Source organism: Typopeltis vanoorti, chromosome 7 (assembly GCF_054136105.1).
Source record: "Typopeltis vanoorti isolate ZY-2024b chromosome 7, IOZ_Tvanoo_1.0, whole genome shotgun sequence".
Classification (NCBI taxonomy): Eukaryota; Metazoa; Arthropoda; class Arachnida; order Uropygi; family Thelyphonidae; genus Typopeltis; species Typopeltis vanoorti.
This window is the reverse complement of record NC_143555.1, coordinates 42,621,668-42,637,175: the sequence shown is the minus strand read 5'-3', so window position 1 is coordinate 42,637,175 and position 15,508 is coordinate 42,621,668. Positions and strand designations below refer to the sequence as shown.

Sequence of the window (15,508 nt, the reverse complement as noted above, 5' to 3'; positions counted from 1 at the left end):
CATTGAATTAGACAAGGGGAATGGATACACCATGATGCTTTTGGATTTATCTAAGGCTTTTGACAGAATGCAGCATGGCAGACTGCTGCATAAATTGGAGAAAATGGGTTTGAGTTATACAATATTAGCATGGATAAGAGGATGGTTGACTGACATATCGAAAAGTGGTATATGTGGGGGATCTGAGTCTGCAAGGTTTAAGGTAACAAGTAGTGTACCACAAGGATCAGTGCTTGGTCCACTATTATTCAATCTGTACATTAATGATATTGGGAAGGATTTGACAAGTGACATACAGTTATTTGCTGATGATCCAAAGATAGGTAGGGTAATCAGGAATGCTGCTGATATGCATTCTTAGCAGAATGATTTGAATAGGCTGGAATTGTGGGCATGGGAAAATGGGTGTCAGTTCAATGTCAGTAAATGTAAAGTCATTCACTTCGGCATGATTACTGTATTTTCCGGTATATAAGACGCTCCTATGTATAAGACGCACCCAAGAAATTTAATACAATTTTCGGGAAAAAACCTAAAATTTAAAGTCTTTCCAAAATGTCTTTCAGCCTTCCTATTCCCGTGTTCTTCCGCATATTTTACAACCTGCAATTTGTAACTTGAAGAATATGAATGTCGCCTGTTTTTTTTCCATCACTAAAATCTACGGGGAAATATCAAACTGAACACAAAATATCTCAACACGTCAACTCAATACTGATAAACATTGGTAACTGATTACTCGGATAAGACATTATGAAACTTGAATAGGGACTCCACGTTCTTAGCCAATGATGCTCTAGAAGTCACGTGAAGGTCATGCATCAATTTGATTGCATCATTAACCGCCTACAAAGATCTTGGAACATAAAAGGGAGTGGGTATGACTTTGAAAAGAGGAAACAATCTTTACCTTCATTATATAAGACGCACCCCATTTTTAAGATGAATTTTTAAGGTAAAAAAGTGCGTCTTATATACCAGAAAATATGGTAGATATCCAATGTCATATTATATTGGTGGGATTAGGCTAGAAGAAACTGATGAGGCTAGGGATCTTGGAGTGTTAATAGATAGGAAGTTAAAGTTTAGGGGCCATGTTGCAAAGATTGCAAATAAAACTGAAAAGATAATTGCAATGCTGAAATGAACGTTCACATGTAAAGATAAGGATGTTATTGTGCCTCTTTACAAGGCCTTGATAAGACCTCACTTGGACTATTGTGCACAGGTCTGGTTTCCATTGTGATTCTGATATATTGGAGAGAGTACGAAGGAGAGTGTTAAAAATATCAGGATTGTGGAATACTGATTATGAAAACAGATTGAGAATTTGTAGACTGCAGACACTAGCAAACAGGAGAAAGAGGGGTGATATGATTGAGACTTACAAACTTCTGTAAGGGTCAGGTCATACAGGACAGTATTGAAAAATTCCATCGATTAATGGAATTTTTCAATTTATGGAGGATGGGGAAAGGACGAGAGGGCATCCTTGGAAGCTGAGAATGAAGGCCTCCAAGAAGGGTGTGAGGACTAGATTTATCTCTCAGAGGGTGGTGCATGATTGGAATGGATTGCCATTGGATGTTGTGAGTGCAAGCAGTGTGAATGAATTCAAGAATAAGTATGATAGCTGGTGTGTGTAGTATGTGGCCTTCCCTCAATGAGTCTCTGACTCCCTGGAGGTCTCTTAATAATAATAATAATAAATTCATAATTTAACATTTTGCATCTTTGTCCTTTCCAGCATCTCTCTCTCTCTCTCTCTCTCTCTCTCTCTCTTTGTCTCTCTGCACACGCATGTATATTGCAGCCAGATATTGCACCTTTTTTTTAATTTCATTTAACTGATTCTTTCTTTTTTATATATGCTCTTAATATTTAATGTGCCAAAATTAATTGTCTGTTTCCCATCAGTTTGTTGTACAGAATTTCCATGTAGCTATTGCTGTTCGTTTTGTTTTAATCATTAGAGTTCAGAAATAGAGACAAGTCTGCCTGCCTTTTCCTCCTCATGACCTCCATGTATAACTTTCTGCTACTTAAGAGGTCTCATTCCCATGTAAGTTGCAACAGAACTCCACCTTCTTTCTCAAATGTTTCATTAGGGTTCCCAAACTTTAAGTATTTTAAAAATAATAATTTTCGTCATCAACCTTTCCTTTAACACGTCATTAAGTGATGACGTGATATGATATGATAAGTAGAAGTGATGTGATATGATAAGACTTTGAAGTTGTTGAGAATAATGTACAGGACTAATACTGAAGGGTGTGAGGAGTCAATTTTTTTTACATAAACAGTGACAAGTGAGTGGAATACATTGCTAGAATGTGTTGTTAATGCTAGGGGGAGGTGCGAACATGTTTAAGATTCAGTATGACAGATATGGGGCTAGTTGAGTGAGGCCCCACTCCACCTCGTGATGAGTCTGACTTCATGGAGGTTTGTTATGAATAATAAATAATATTTTAATGAATTAACATATGTGGATAACTGCTACTCTTTGAATGCTCTGAAGTATAATGCACATGGATATTGATAGTATTATTCTTCAGCTATTTACTATATAATTGGAAGTATAGTTTATTTTCTTTGCTATTTACAGATTTTTCAGCAAGAGGGCTCAGGTAGTATTTTACCACCTGGAACATTTTTTACTTGCTCCAGTGATGATACCATTCGAGCATGGAATTTAGAATCTAATATGGTTCAGAATACTGCCCTTCAAAGGAATATATATTGCTCTGTGAGTAGAATTTTATTTCATTAATAAAACTCTTTTAGAATATTGATGATTTTGTTATATTGACATTTAGATTAACACTTCCATTGGATACATTCAGAAACTACATCAGATTTATGAGATGTCAAAAAATTTCAGTGTATTAAAACTTCACTGATATTTATTTGGCAATATCTGCCAGTATCATCAGATCTAATAACACAGAATATCATCATCATCATCAATTTCTTGATATGTATCCTCAAAGGGTTACTATGATAGTACTACATAATTAAGTTTATATTATTATTAATCTCATATCCACAATTTTCCTTGAAATTAGTGTATTAATTGACAGCACTCCAATATTGTCATATCTAACATTTCATGGTTCTAAGACACTTCTGACTGAATCAATCCATCTAGACCTTGGTCTTCCTCTGGGTCTCTTTCTTGCTATCTCAGCATCAAACACTGGTTTTGCTGACCTTTCCTCATCCATTCTGTTTAAGTGGCCATATTACCTTATGTTAGTTTTTCTGACACGATCTTGAAATTAGGGGTGTTATTCTGCCATTGATGGCATTGGTTTGCTCCCCTAATTTTTCTCAGAAACCTCATTTCCGTGGTCTCTAGTCTTTGATCAAGTGCTTTATTTCTAACCCAACTCATTGGGTTATTTCAAGCCAGTTTTAAGTTATGGATCTTTCGGATCCATAACTTAAAACTGGTTTGAAAAAATGTCTTATATACTGCTAGTTTGGTATTTTGGCTACTTTCTCTCTTCTTCCATATAAATTTATTCAGCTGGCTACCCACCACACTAGCTTTGTTTATTATGTTTTATTTTGACATTTAACTTGCCATATTCACTAAAAACTGTGCCTAAATAGCTGAAATACTTTACTTATTCTATATGCTCTCCATTCAGAATGATGTTGATGTATTCACTATTTCTGCCTATTTTCATAGTTTTGAAAATGCTTGGAGATGTTTGTAAAGAGTTCAATAATTGTCAGAGCTGATCTTGGTTACATAAAAGCCTTTAATTTTCATAATATATTTTGTTAAATAGGAAAGATTTTGCAGGAAATGAACTTAGTTTTGAATACCAATGCTTATAGCTATCAGTTACAATCCTGCAAAAAAGAATCAAAAACAAGACTAAAAAAAAAAAAAAAAAATGATATTGTGAATTTGTCACTGTTCTCTGAGATTTCAAGATCCAGAGCCATAAATAGTCTGTTTGATGTCTCTTCAAAATGGAAACCCCCTACCCCTTCCATAACTACTTAATGAATGTAATTGCTTTTGTTTAGTGCAGCACCTGTTAAGTTCTAGAGGTCATAAACTTCAGTAGTACTATGAGAACTTGTTATTGCATAGACCTGAATTACAGTCATTACTGTACCCTTAGATGTCTTAATTTTCAAAGAGGCTACACATTCAGATTATCCTTGATAAGTTCTATCATGTTTTGTTTCCATTTCTGTTTGATGAAGAATCCCACTCCATGCTTGATCTTTAGTTTCTCCAATATGATAGAATAACTTCCATACTTTAAATTGATTATCCTCCAATTTTCTCCTAATTTCTCCTTTTACTTTGAGTTATTTTTCCTCATAGAACATCACATAACATACACTTTAAAAATAAAAAAAATTCACATTTGACATCCATAGATGCCGTATAGTCACTGCCATACCTCACATGGTTTTGGCAATGATGTCGTCTGCTAGAATAAGTGGTAGGGTTGCAGATTCCCTTTCCACACAAAGTTTGTAGGACAAACATCCATGCCTGTGGCCGGATTTGAACCCACATCCTCTTGGCTGGAGAGTGGACATGCTAACCACTCAGCCAACCAGACCGACTATACTTTAAAAAATAAATATTTTTTAAAGTTTAGGCTTTTTTTAATCATTAGAATGTAGTTTAGATATCAGAATGTTTGATTGTGCACTCTTTGTTTATGTTAATTCAGGAAACACATGGATATCGATTTGTTTTTCTCTTAACATCCATATACTAAGAGTAAATAATTTTTCACCCAATAAATAAAGTTTGAAACAATTCATTTATTTCCTTAGGAACTTTTAAAGATTTTATATACTGATGCTGACATCACATATCTTTGTGATATGGATCTTAATCCATGTAAGTATTAATTATGTAAAAGAAATCGTATATTTTACCATTTCTTACAATTTATTTAAATTAATATTATATTTTTTTATTTATTCTTCTACAGAAATACAGCAATTATATAATGATTACCTATATTACTCTTTTATATAAATTCTTTTCACCCAATTTTCTGCCTTGCCAATAAAATTTTTCTCAAGTTCCTTCCATATAGTTCTTTTCTGAGCTTTACTTTTCCCAGTTACCATCTTCTGTTTGATTTATTTGCATATGAGGTCTGCTGTTTGCTGTTTTTCTACAAAATATTCATAAATCATGTTGCATTTTTATAGGACTTTTTGGACCCTATTACCTATCTCTTTCTGTCACAGAGCTTGATTCCATTCTTCTCCAGTTGTACCTCAAATTAATGATATGTTATGGGCCAAGTGACTAATAGGTCATTATTCATAATGCCCAGCCATTATAAATAATGACTAAAATGGCTATGCAGCATGATAAATATTGATTAATTTATTAAATTGACCAGACATTATGAATAAAGCTACATTCCCTTTGGGCAATTTGTTTTTTAAAAAAAAAACACTTTTTTCATTAAGAATTTGATCAGACATTATGAATAAAGCTACATTCCATTTGGGCAATTTGATTTTCCAAAAAAAAAACTAACCTAACCTAAATTATGATAATCTTCCTTGTAATATTTTTACATTTCGTACTTAATTCCTTTTCCATGCGATTTCTGCTGCAATGGCCAATAGCGATATGGGCATTGTGCAATATCTGAAATATTTTTTCAGTGTGAATGTAGTTTTTAATCACATTGCCATATGCATATTACAATACCTGTATATGATGTTTATATGCTATGGGCTAAGTCACTTTGGTTTTTGACTTTTTCACTTTTTCTATCATCAAATACACTGATTTTGTAAAAATTTGAGTGACCTGGGCAAAGTTCCCTTCATGTCTCCCGACGAAAAGAAATCCAAAGAATCTCTCCTCCCCAACCCCTACGCTTTTATACTGCCAAAAAGGTATCATTATTATCACTTTGCCCGATCAGATGATAGTAGTATTCACACTGACCTGTCAGTGTGATAAATTATGATAAATAACATGAAATGTATTACAGTGCCTGATTTTGTTTGTCATTATTCACAATGGTCGGTCATTATTTATAATGCCTGTATTAATCATTTAGTCCATAAAACACACACACATATAGATGGATAGATAGACAGATAAAGTGGGAACTTGTAAACAGGATGATTTGTGTTGCTTATGTTAAATCATGAGTTGTGCCCTCTCAGAGTAGAGAATCAGTGTACAGGACGTGATATTTAGTGGGATGTTGCTATAGGCCAGGGAATATAGACGGCATGATGAGCAGGAAGTGTTTAAGCAAATTAGTTTGGCAAGCCCAAAATGAGTGTGCTTCATTATTCTTCATGAACAGGAAATTTTAAGCAAATTAGTTTTGCAAGAACAAAATTAGTGCTTCATTCTTCTACCTTTCCTTCTTCTTCTTCTTCTTCTTCCTAGCATTATGTCCTGCTTGGTGCAGATCCACTAATTAATTAGTTGGGTCTACTTCTCCCATGATGACCCACTTCTTTATGCGAGAGTGTATATATATAGTTATAAGAATGAATATATGAAGGTGAAAGATGATCACAAACATTCATTATTAGGGACTTAAATTAACTATAGTAATAGAAATTGGACAGAGGATACAAGTGGGAACGTTGAAAAGTTCTGATAAGCACCTAGAACAAAAATCACACCTGACATCATGGATGATAGACAGTACAGGCCAAAAATATTGCAAAGACTCTGGGGATATCCAGGAAATGAGATGGGTTCATTATCCACTAATATCTGGACACATGCAGAAGATCTCAACAAAGTGAGTCCCCAAATGTTTGAATGATGACCAAAAGAGAGAATGTGTGCTGTCATCTCAAGAGATTTTGGGTCATTTTGAAAAATCAAGTGCAGATTTTTTGGATAATATTGTGACTGTTGATGAAACATGGCTTCATCACTATGACCAAGAGACCAGACAACAGTTACTGGAATGGAGACAGAAAGGTTCTTGCCATTGTCTTTTGGGATATGGATGGCATAATCCTTACTAAATACCTCAAAAAAGATGAAATTGGTACAGCAGCAGTTTATTCAACAGCTCTGAAGGAACTGAAGGAGGTACTGAAGGAAAAACGCCTCAGGAAACTGAGCAGAAGTGTGTTGCTTTTGCAGGACAATGCATCTGTTCACACTGCTCATGAAACTGAACAAAAAAATACACAGTGGGCTTTCAATGTCTACCTCACCCACCCTATTCACCAGACCTGGTCTCATCTGACTATTTCCTATTCCCAAATTTACAGATACACTTGAAATGTGCAAAATGTATCACAGATGATGAAGTCATATTATTATTATTATTATTAAGACAGCCCTCCATGGAGTCAGGAACTCATTGATGGAGGCTATAGTATTTGCACCAGCTGTCATACCTGTTCTTGAATTCATTCACGCTACTTGCATACACAACATCCAATGGCAATCCATTCCAATCACACACCACTTTATGAAAGAAAATTCTAGTCCTAACCCCCTTCTTGACAGCATTCATTCTCAACTTCCATGCATACCCTCTAGTCCTTTCCCCACCCTCCATAAATGAAAAATTCCACCAGCTGAATTCCTGTACAATCCTTTCAGAAGTTTGTAAATCTCAATCATATTACCCCCCCCCCCCTCTTTCTCATATTTGCTAGTGTCTGCAGCCTACAAATTCTCAGTCTATCTTCATAATCAGAATTCTATACTTCTGATATCATTTTGACACTCTCTTTGCACTCTCTCCACTGCATTACAATCACCACGGAAACCAGGAGACCAGACCTGTGCACAATACTCCTAGTGAAGTCTTATCAAGGCCTTGTAAAGAGTCAAAAATGACTTCCTTATCTATACATATCAAGCTCCATTTCAGCATTGCCATTATTTTCTGAATTGTATTTACAATTTTGCTATATGACCCTCGAACTAGGGTGCTTAAGGATCAAGGCTGTATAATTGAGAGGAGACCTCGAAATCACCTTTAAGGAATGCAGAGAACTGACCAGGGCTTCTGACCTAATGTCCAATCCTCACCTTCTTGTGGTGCACCATGTTAGGTATCTACCTGGATACTGAACGAACGAGGATGGGCTGGCAATTTGGGATTTCGCCAACCAAATTGTATTCTTATTGACTTAAACCAAAATATAAAAATGATGCTACAACATGAAAAATTTCATGCCAGCTAGGGCATCGCCCAGTTAAATAAAGTTGTTCTCGCCAGGGTGAACAGCAAAAAGTCAGCTACTGGAACAAATCTTAAAATACACCCCAACTCATCACCAGAGTTCAAGATCAGTAATATGAACATAAGAAACCTGAGTTGCAAAGAAATGGAGCTAGCTGAGGAATTGGATCAGTACCGGTTCGACATAATAGGGATGACTGAAACAAAAAAGACAAAATTTGGTGAGATTTTTTTGAGCAATAAATACAAAATGTTATATTCAGGCAATGACAATGATGGAAAAGAAGGTGTAACTATAGTATTCAAAACAAAATATGAGGCTAATCTTGAATGGCATGCAATATGAAGTAGAGTGATGTGGGCAAATATTAGAATGGGGAATTGGACAATGAGACTTATTTGTGCCTATGGTCCCACAGAAGGTTCTGCTAAGGTAGCATGGAAGAATTTTTTGAGGCTTTAGAGAAAGTGACTGACACAATGAAAACGGAAAAGTTGGTCCTTGTTGGGGATCTAAATAGCAGAGTAGGAAATAATTGACAGACATACAAAAATATTTTGGGAAAATTTGGAGAAAAGAGCAAAGCTAATAATAATGGCAAATACCTGTTGGATTTCTGCTCAGGACATGGACTGTTATTACTAACACAATGTTCCAACATAAAAATGTGCAGAAATTTACATGTAGAGAAGAAGCAAGGAATAAGAAAAGTCTCATTGACTATGTTATTGTTGATAGTGATGTATTCCCACTGGTGCAGGACATTAGAGTGTACAAAGGATTTGAAATTGGAAGTGATCACCATTTAGTTTTTAGCAGGATAAAATTCAAATTCATTCTGAAAACAAAACATGTACGAAACATTTTAAAGTGAATAAAAGTTGAGCAGCTCTCAAATGTAAACAATAGACTAAAATACACAAACATTATTTAAGAAAATATGAAAGAGTTTGAGAACAGGAACCAAACCTTGGAGAGTCAGTGGCAAATCCTGAAGAAAATATTGATTGATTCAGCCAGAGAGAGAGAGAGAGAGAGGCATTTGGTGAGGTTGTCTGCAAGAACAGAAAAATCAGAACCCCATGGTGGACACAGGTAGTTAAAGAGGCAGTGAAGGAAAAGAAGAAAACATATCAAAAGTTCCTGGCAAATAAGTCAGCTTGTGCTCTTAGAGAATACAAAGACAAATGAAAGGAAGCTAAACACTGTATAAAACTAGCTAAACAAAAGTCATGGGAAGAATTTTGTAAGAACATAGAAAATAAATATCAAGAAGGTGGCAAAATATTTTGGAGGCTTGTTTAAGTTAAGGGATATTATATCCCATATAGTTTCTTAGCCGAATAAGAAACTCAAAGAGTTTCATGCCGAGTTTCTCTTTGAGTTTCTTATTCGGCTAAGAAACTATATGGGATGTAATATCCCTTAACTTAAACAAGTCTTATATCGCCGAATTGAAGCCTTTGGCTCTTCATATATCTAATAATATTTTGGAGGCTGTTGAAAAAGCTTAGAAATGGAGGAAAGAGTGCTGTAAAAGGAGTTAGAGATGATAAAGGTGACATGAAAACGGGAGAAAAAGATATCCTTGATGTATGGAGTAATTACTTCAAAAAATTGTTAAATGAAACAAGCAGTGATGACAGCACAGTAGTAAAAAACACTCAACAGACATGCAATCAGGAATACATATCCATACTTGAAGTAGAAAAAGCCATCAAAAGCCTGAAATGTGGAAAGGCAGCGGGAGTAGATGATATTCAACCAGAAATGCTCAAGTATGGAAGTATAAAAATCTTACAATGGCTGTACTGCATAGTTCAGAAGGCCTGGACAGAGGGACAAATTCCAGTTGATTGCAGTAGAGCTCTCATAGTATTCATATATAAAAAGGGATTAAAACTGAATGTGAGAATTACAGAGCTATTTCCCTACTGAGTGTTCATGGTAAGGTTTATTCAAGTATACTTGAGAAATGGTTGAGAAGGATTGTGGAAGGGAAGCTTGGTGAAGAGCAAGCTGGATTCAGGACAAATAGAGGCTGTCAGGATCAAATTTTCACGTTACAACAAATAGTTGAGAAATCGTGGGACTATAACAAAGATCTGTATTTAAGTTTTGTAGATCTGGAAATGGCATATGACAGGGTGCCAAGAGAGAAGCTGTTCAAAGTAATACAGTTGTATGCTGTCAGTGGAGCATTATATCAAGCAATACCTAGTCTTTATTTGAGTTGTAAGTCAGCAGTAAGAATTGAAGGAAGTACAGAATGATGGTTTAATGTTAAATCTGGTGTCAGACAAGGATATACATTATCCCCTCTGTTATTTATTATCTATGCGGATCACTTTATGAAACAGAGTGGTATTAAACCTGAATATCAAAATTAGAGATTTTAAGTCAGTTCTTTATTCTATGCAGATGATGTTATACTTCTAAATAAATCTACAAGTCTGCAAGATTCCCTGACTAAATTGAATAACTCTTGTAATAGATTTAGTATGAAGGTCAGCAATAACAAGACAAATACAATGAAAATAGGCAGACGCATTGAAAATATCAACCGTATTTTGAATGGAGAACTTGTGGAACAAATAAAACATTTCAGCTACTTAGGCACGATTTTTACTGAAGATGGTAAATTAAATATAGAAATAGACAACAGAATCAACAAAGCTGGTATGGTAGGAAGTCAACTGAATAAATTTATAAGGAATAAGAGAGAAATTAGTCAAAACACTAAATTAGCTGTATACAAGATAATGTTCAAACCAATTTTAACCTATGGATCTGAGAGCTGGGTTAGAAATAAAACGCTTAACCAAACAATGGAGATCACAGATATGAGAGTCCTGAGAAAGAGGGGTGAACAGATGGCATCAGTGGCAATGTCATATTAAAAATGAGGATATTAGGAAAGAACTTACCATTGTTAGCATCCAAGAATGTGTTAGCAGAACTAATCTCAGGTGGTATGGTCACTTAAACAGAATGGGAGAAGAAAGATTAGCAAAACAAGTGTTCTCTGCCAGGTTGGCAGCAAAGCGACCCAGAGGAAGACCAAGATATAGGTGGATTGATATGGTACAAAGTGCCTTAGAAGATAGAAATATAAGATCTGATAATGTTGGAGTTTTGACAGGTAACCAATTGATTTGGAGGAAAATTGTAGATAGGAAGTTAGTAATGGTGTAAGTTTTTCATGCTCTACTATCATATCTTGTCCCCTTGAGGGTACATATCAGGAATTTGATGATGATGAACTTCAACTTCATGTCTACTAAAACTCCAAGATCCCTAGCCTTGTCAGTTTCTTCAAGCATAATCCCACCAATACATTGGATGTCTCAGGACACCAAAGTGCATGACTTTACATTTATGGACATTAAACTGACAGCCATTTATACATGTTCACAATTCCAGCTTTTCAAATCATTCTGCAAGTACTGCATATCTACAGCACTCCTGATTACATTGCTTATCTTCGCATCATTGGCAAATAGCTGTATGCCACATGTCAAATTTTTCCCAATGTCATTAATGAACAGATTGAATAACAGTGGACCAAGAACTGATTCTTGAGGCACACCACTTGAATCTTGCAGATTCCCCCCCCCCCCCCCCCACATATGACTTTTTGATATCTGTCAGTCAGCCGTCCTCTTATCCATGCCAATAGTTTATAATCCAGTTCCATATTCTCCAATTTATGCAATGGCATTCCATTCTGTATCCTGTCAAAAGCCTTAGCAAAATCCAAAAGTATCATGGTGTATCCGTTCCTCTTGTCTAATTCTATGTTAACATAATTATAAAATGTGAGCAAGTTGCTAAAACATGACCTTCCCTTAGTAAACCCATGCTGTTCATTGCAAAGTAAAGATTCTCTGTCAACTCATTTCTGAATGCGAGCACTTACCAACTTTTCCAAAATCTTCACCACCACTCCTGAGATATTGATTGGTTTATAGTTGGATACATCGGTCTTTGCACCACTCTTGTGCATTGGGATTACCATACATTCTTTCCACTCCTGTGGAATCTTCCCTGTTCTGAGACTAAAGTTATATAGCCTGGTCAAGGGAATAGCCAGTTTAGCTGTGAACACTCTTTTAGCATCTGTGATGCTTTCCCATCAGTTTCTGTTGCAGAATTCTTATTCAGTTTGTGCAACAGCTCTAGTACTTCCTCCTCATCCACATGAGTTTCCTCATGTGGTGAAGAGGTAGCAGTGAGTTCATTGTTGTATATACCAGGTTGATAGCTTTTAGCAAAATGGCTGTGCAATAGGTGAACAATTGCTTCTGCATCAGTCACCCACAAACCATCTGCAGTCATTCTTTATTTTACTCGCAGCATAATAATAGATTTTTTTGGGTTGTGTTTAACTTGCAGAGCCAGTTTCTTTTCATATTCTGGCTTAGCTTTCTGTACAACAATTGTGACTCTTCTGTCCTGCTGCTTATAATTATCATTACTGACATCATCCTTATGCACGCAATGTTCCTTTTACATCATCTTTATCTTATGAATCTCTTGCTTAATTAGATTAGATATCCATTTCACTCCCACTCTATTTATTCTTCACTAGGGACACATTCTGATATTGCACCATTTAATTTTTAAGTATTTTTGAAATACTTAAATACTTCCCATGCACCATCAGTATCCTTCCCATCCAATAACTGACACCATGGCACAGATCCCAGCATACCATTCAGGTGGTCATAATTTCTTGCTTTGTAGTTCAGCATGTAACCTTTTCTGACTGGAACATTCATAAACTTAGTTATTTCCCAAGTGAGTACCACATGATCACTGTCACCAACCGGAAGCAGAATAGTTATGCCTCTAAAATAGTTGCATCATATCTGCAGTGAGGACTAGTTTGTGCAACAAGAGAAAGATTTTTTTCTCAGAGGATTGCAAATGATGCACCAGCATTCTAACAAGTCTGTAATGCTTCATGGGAATATGTAGAATAATGTTTATGTTACATGATTCTTCCTCATTTCCTTCGTTGTGATTATCACAACTTTTCAGCGCACTCTCATAGAGCAATAATAATGCAAATGATGAACTACTGAAATTCTTCAGGAACATCTTAGGCAACCTGGTGGAGGGAACATGAGAATCAAAGTTTTGGATTTAGTCATAACTCAGATGAATAGATATGCAGAAGTATCTAGGAGGAAGAAATATATGTGAAATTATATTTCACATAAATTCTTTGAAGGAAGAGTCATTAGTAGTTTCTAAACTAGCTTAGTTAGGGATAGAGAAACTACTAACTCTTAAAGAAACTGCTTACTGGAAATTATATGAGCTAATTTAAATATGTTTGTTAGCAGCAATATTAAAATTCTATTTAGAATAAAATGAACGACCAGGGAATTTACACAGGAATTACAGGTGGAAAAAGAGGTTATTTAAGACTTTTTATATGAAAAAGAGATAAGTAAATTATATCAAGAATGTAATGTTGAAGCTTGGTAGGTTATTAGTGTAGTAAGGATAGAAAACTTAGAGTATAAGAGGAGACTAGCAATGTGATCCAAGGAGAACCCTAAGGAATTTTTTTTGTTATATAGCCATAAGAGGAGAAATTATTGTGGATGAATGACCTTGCTGGATGTAGACAATAGTTGGGTGAACAACGCAGATGATATTAAAATTCCATACTGATCATCTTATTAGGGTGTTTCATCATGGTAAAGCAGGTTTTATTCCTGAATGTGTAAGGACAGTTGAAATATTAGAAGTCAATGAAGACGATGTGTTTTAAATAATGAGCACTCCCAGTGCAGTAAGGCAGTGGGCATAGATGGGATTTCTGACTGTGTAATGAAACTCTTGCACTGGGGCATGGATTTCAGAAAAATTGGCAAGAACTCAAACAAAATTGAGCAGATGAGTAACCGAGTTTATAATGGTGCTTGTCGCATAATAAAGTTTATTAGACATTCTTTTTCACAATAATATTATATATATATAATAAAATGATTATATTCTAGATGAGGATAATATTTCTGAAGACCATCATGGATTGGTTAAGGGTAGGTACTCTTATTTTAGTAATCATGTTGCCATTTATTAATAAAGTTGCAAGTATAGTGAGTGGATGAGGGAAAGGTATACAGTGTCATTTTTCTGGATTTTGTGAAGGGATTTGATAGGGTACCCCATGATAAATTCATATTTAAGTTGCAACATGTTGGTTAGAATCCTTTCTTTCATGCTTAAATGGTGATCAGAATATATTATGGAAAATTATGGAGATAACTACCACATTAGAGCAAAACTTTAGTTTAATATAATCCAAAATGAACACTCGACATTTTGACCTTCATATCAAGGTCATCATCTGGAGCATACACATATACAGAGCTGCACTACAAACTACATGGTTTGCTAAAGTTACTGACCAACCGTTACAACAATTATTGGCCTTACTTCTGGTGAAAAAAAAAAAAACTTGACTACATCAAAGCCTAGAATCATATTTTCAAAGCCTAGAATCATATTATATATATATATATATATATATATATATATATATATATATATATATGTATATATATATGTATAAACTGTGATTATACATATACATTTCAACCAATTTGTATGGAATAGTTTCCAATAAAAGCTGAAAATTGCTTTAAGTCCTAAAGTATGCTAGATACTAAGTAGGCTGAATATGTGCCATCCAAATTCTTGGAATTTTTATGCCACCCATTATTGTTGAGATTAGGGTGGTTAATCAGAATTTCACAGACTTCTTTAAATTTTCTTTCATACCAGGTTTTTGTATGTGATGTAAAGAGCAGGTACTTTTCCAATCAATTTAATGTAGGGTGTTGAGAGTGTGATCTGAGAGGCCTGCTTCACCAAAATTGTTATATTTATGTGTTCTTTTGTGTTCTTTTTTACATATAGGGATTGTACATCCGGTTTCACCAATATAAGGTAAGTTACAGGTGCAGTAGATGCAATAAACTCCAGGATGTGCCACTGGCAGGAGAGGATCCTTAGAGGAGTTGAATATGTTTTTTAATTTTATAGGTGGTTTAAAAGTGACATTGAGATTATAATGGTGTAGGATTCTATTGATTTTTTCTGATAATCCTTTAATGTATGGGATGGCTATGGTTTTACTGTAATCTATATTCTTTTTTTTTGATGAAGTTTTATGAAGAACTTTTTGTGAAGTATTTTTGTTATAGCCATTATTTATAAATATATTGCTAATAATCTTTAATTCTTGTTTAAGAGAATTTTATATAATCTTTTAATTCTTGTTTAAAATTTTGTTGATTAG

General features: G+C 34.9%; 1 protein-coding gene across 1 annotated transcript in view; it reads left to right on the top strand.

Annotated features, from left to right (window-relative positions):
- Positions 1–15,508, top strand: part of LOC150104628 (mitogen-activated protein kinase-binding protein 1-like) — a 399,663-nt gene that overhangs the window by 158,331 nt on the left and 225,824 nt on the right. Inside the window, exons 11-12 of the mRNA XM_090395826.1 lie at positions 2,609–2,749; positions 4,816–4,882. Of these exons, the coding sequence (XP_090251952.1) occupies positions 2,609–2,749; positions 4,816–4,882 (208 nt within the window). The remainder of the gene's footprint in view (positions 1–2,608; positions 2,750–4,815; positions 4,883–15,508) is intronic.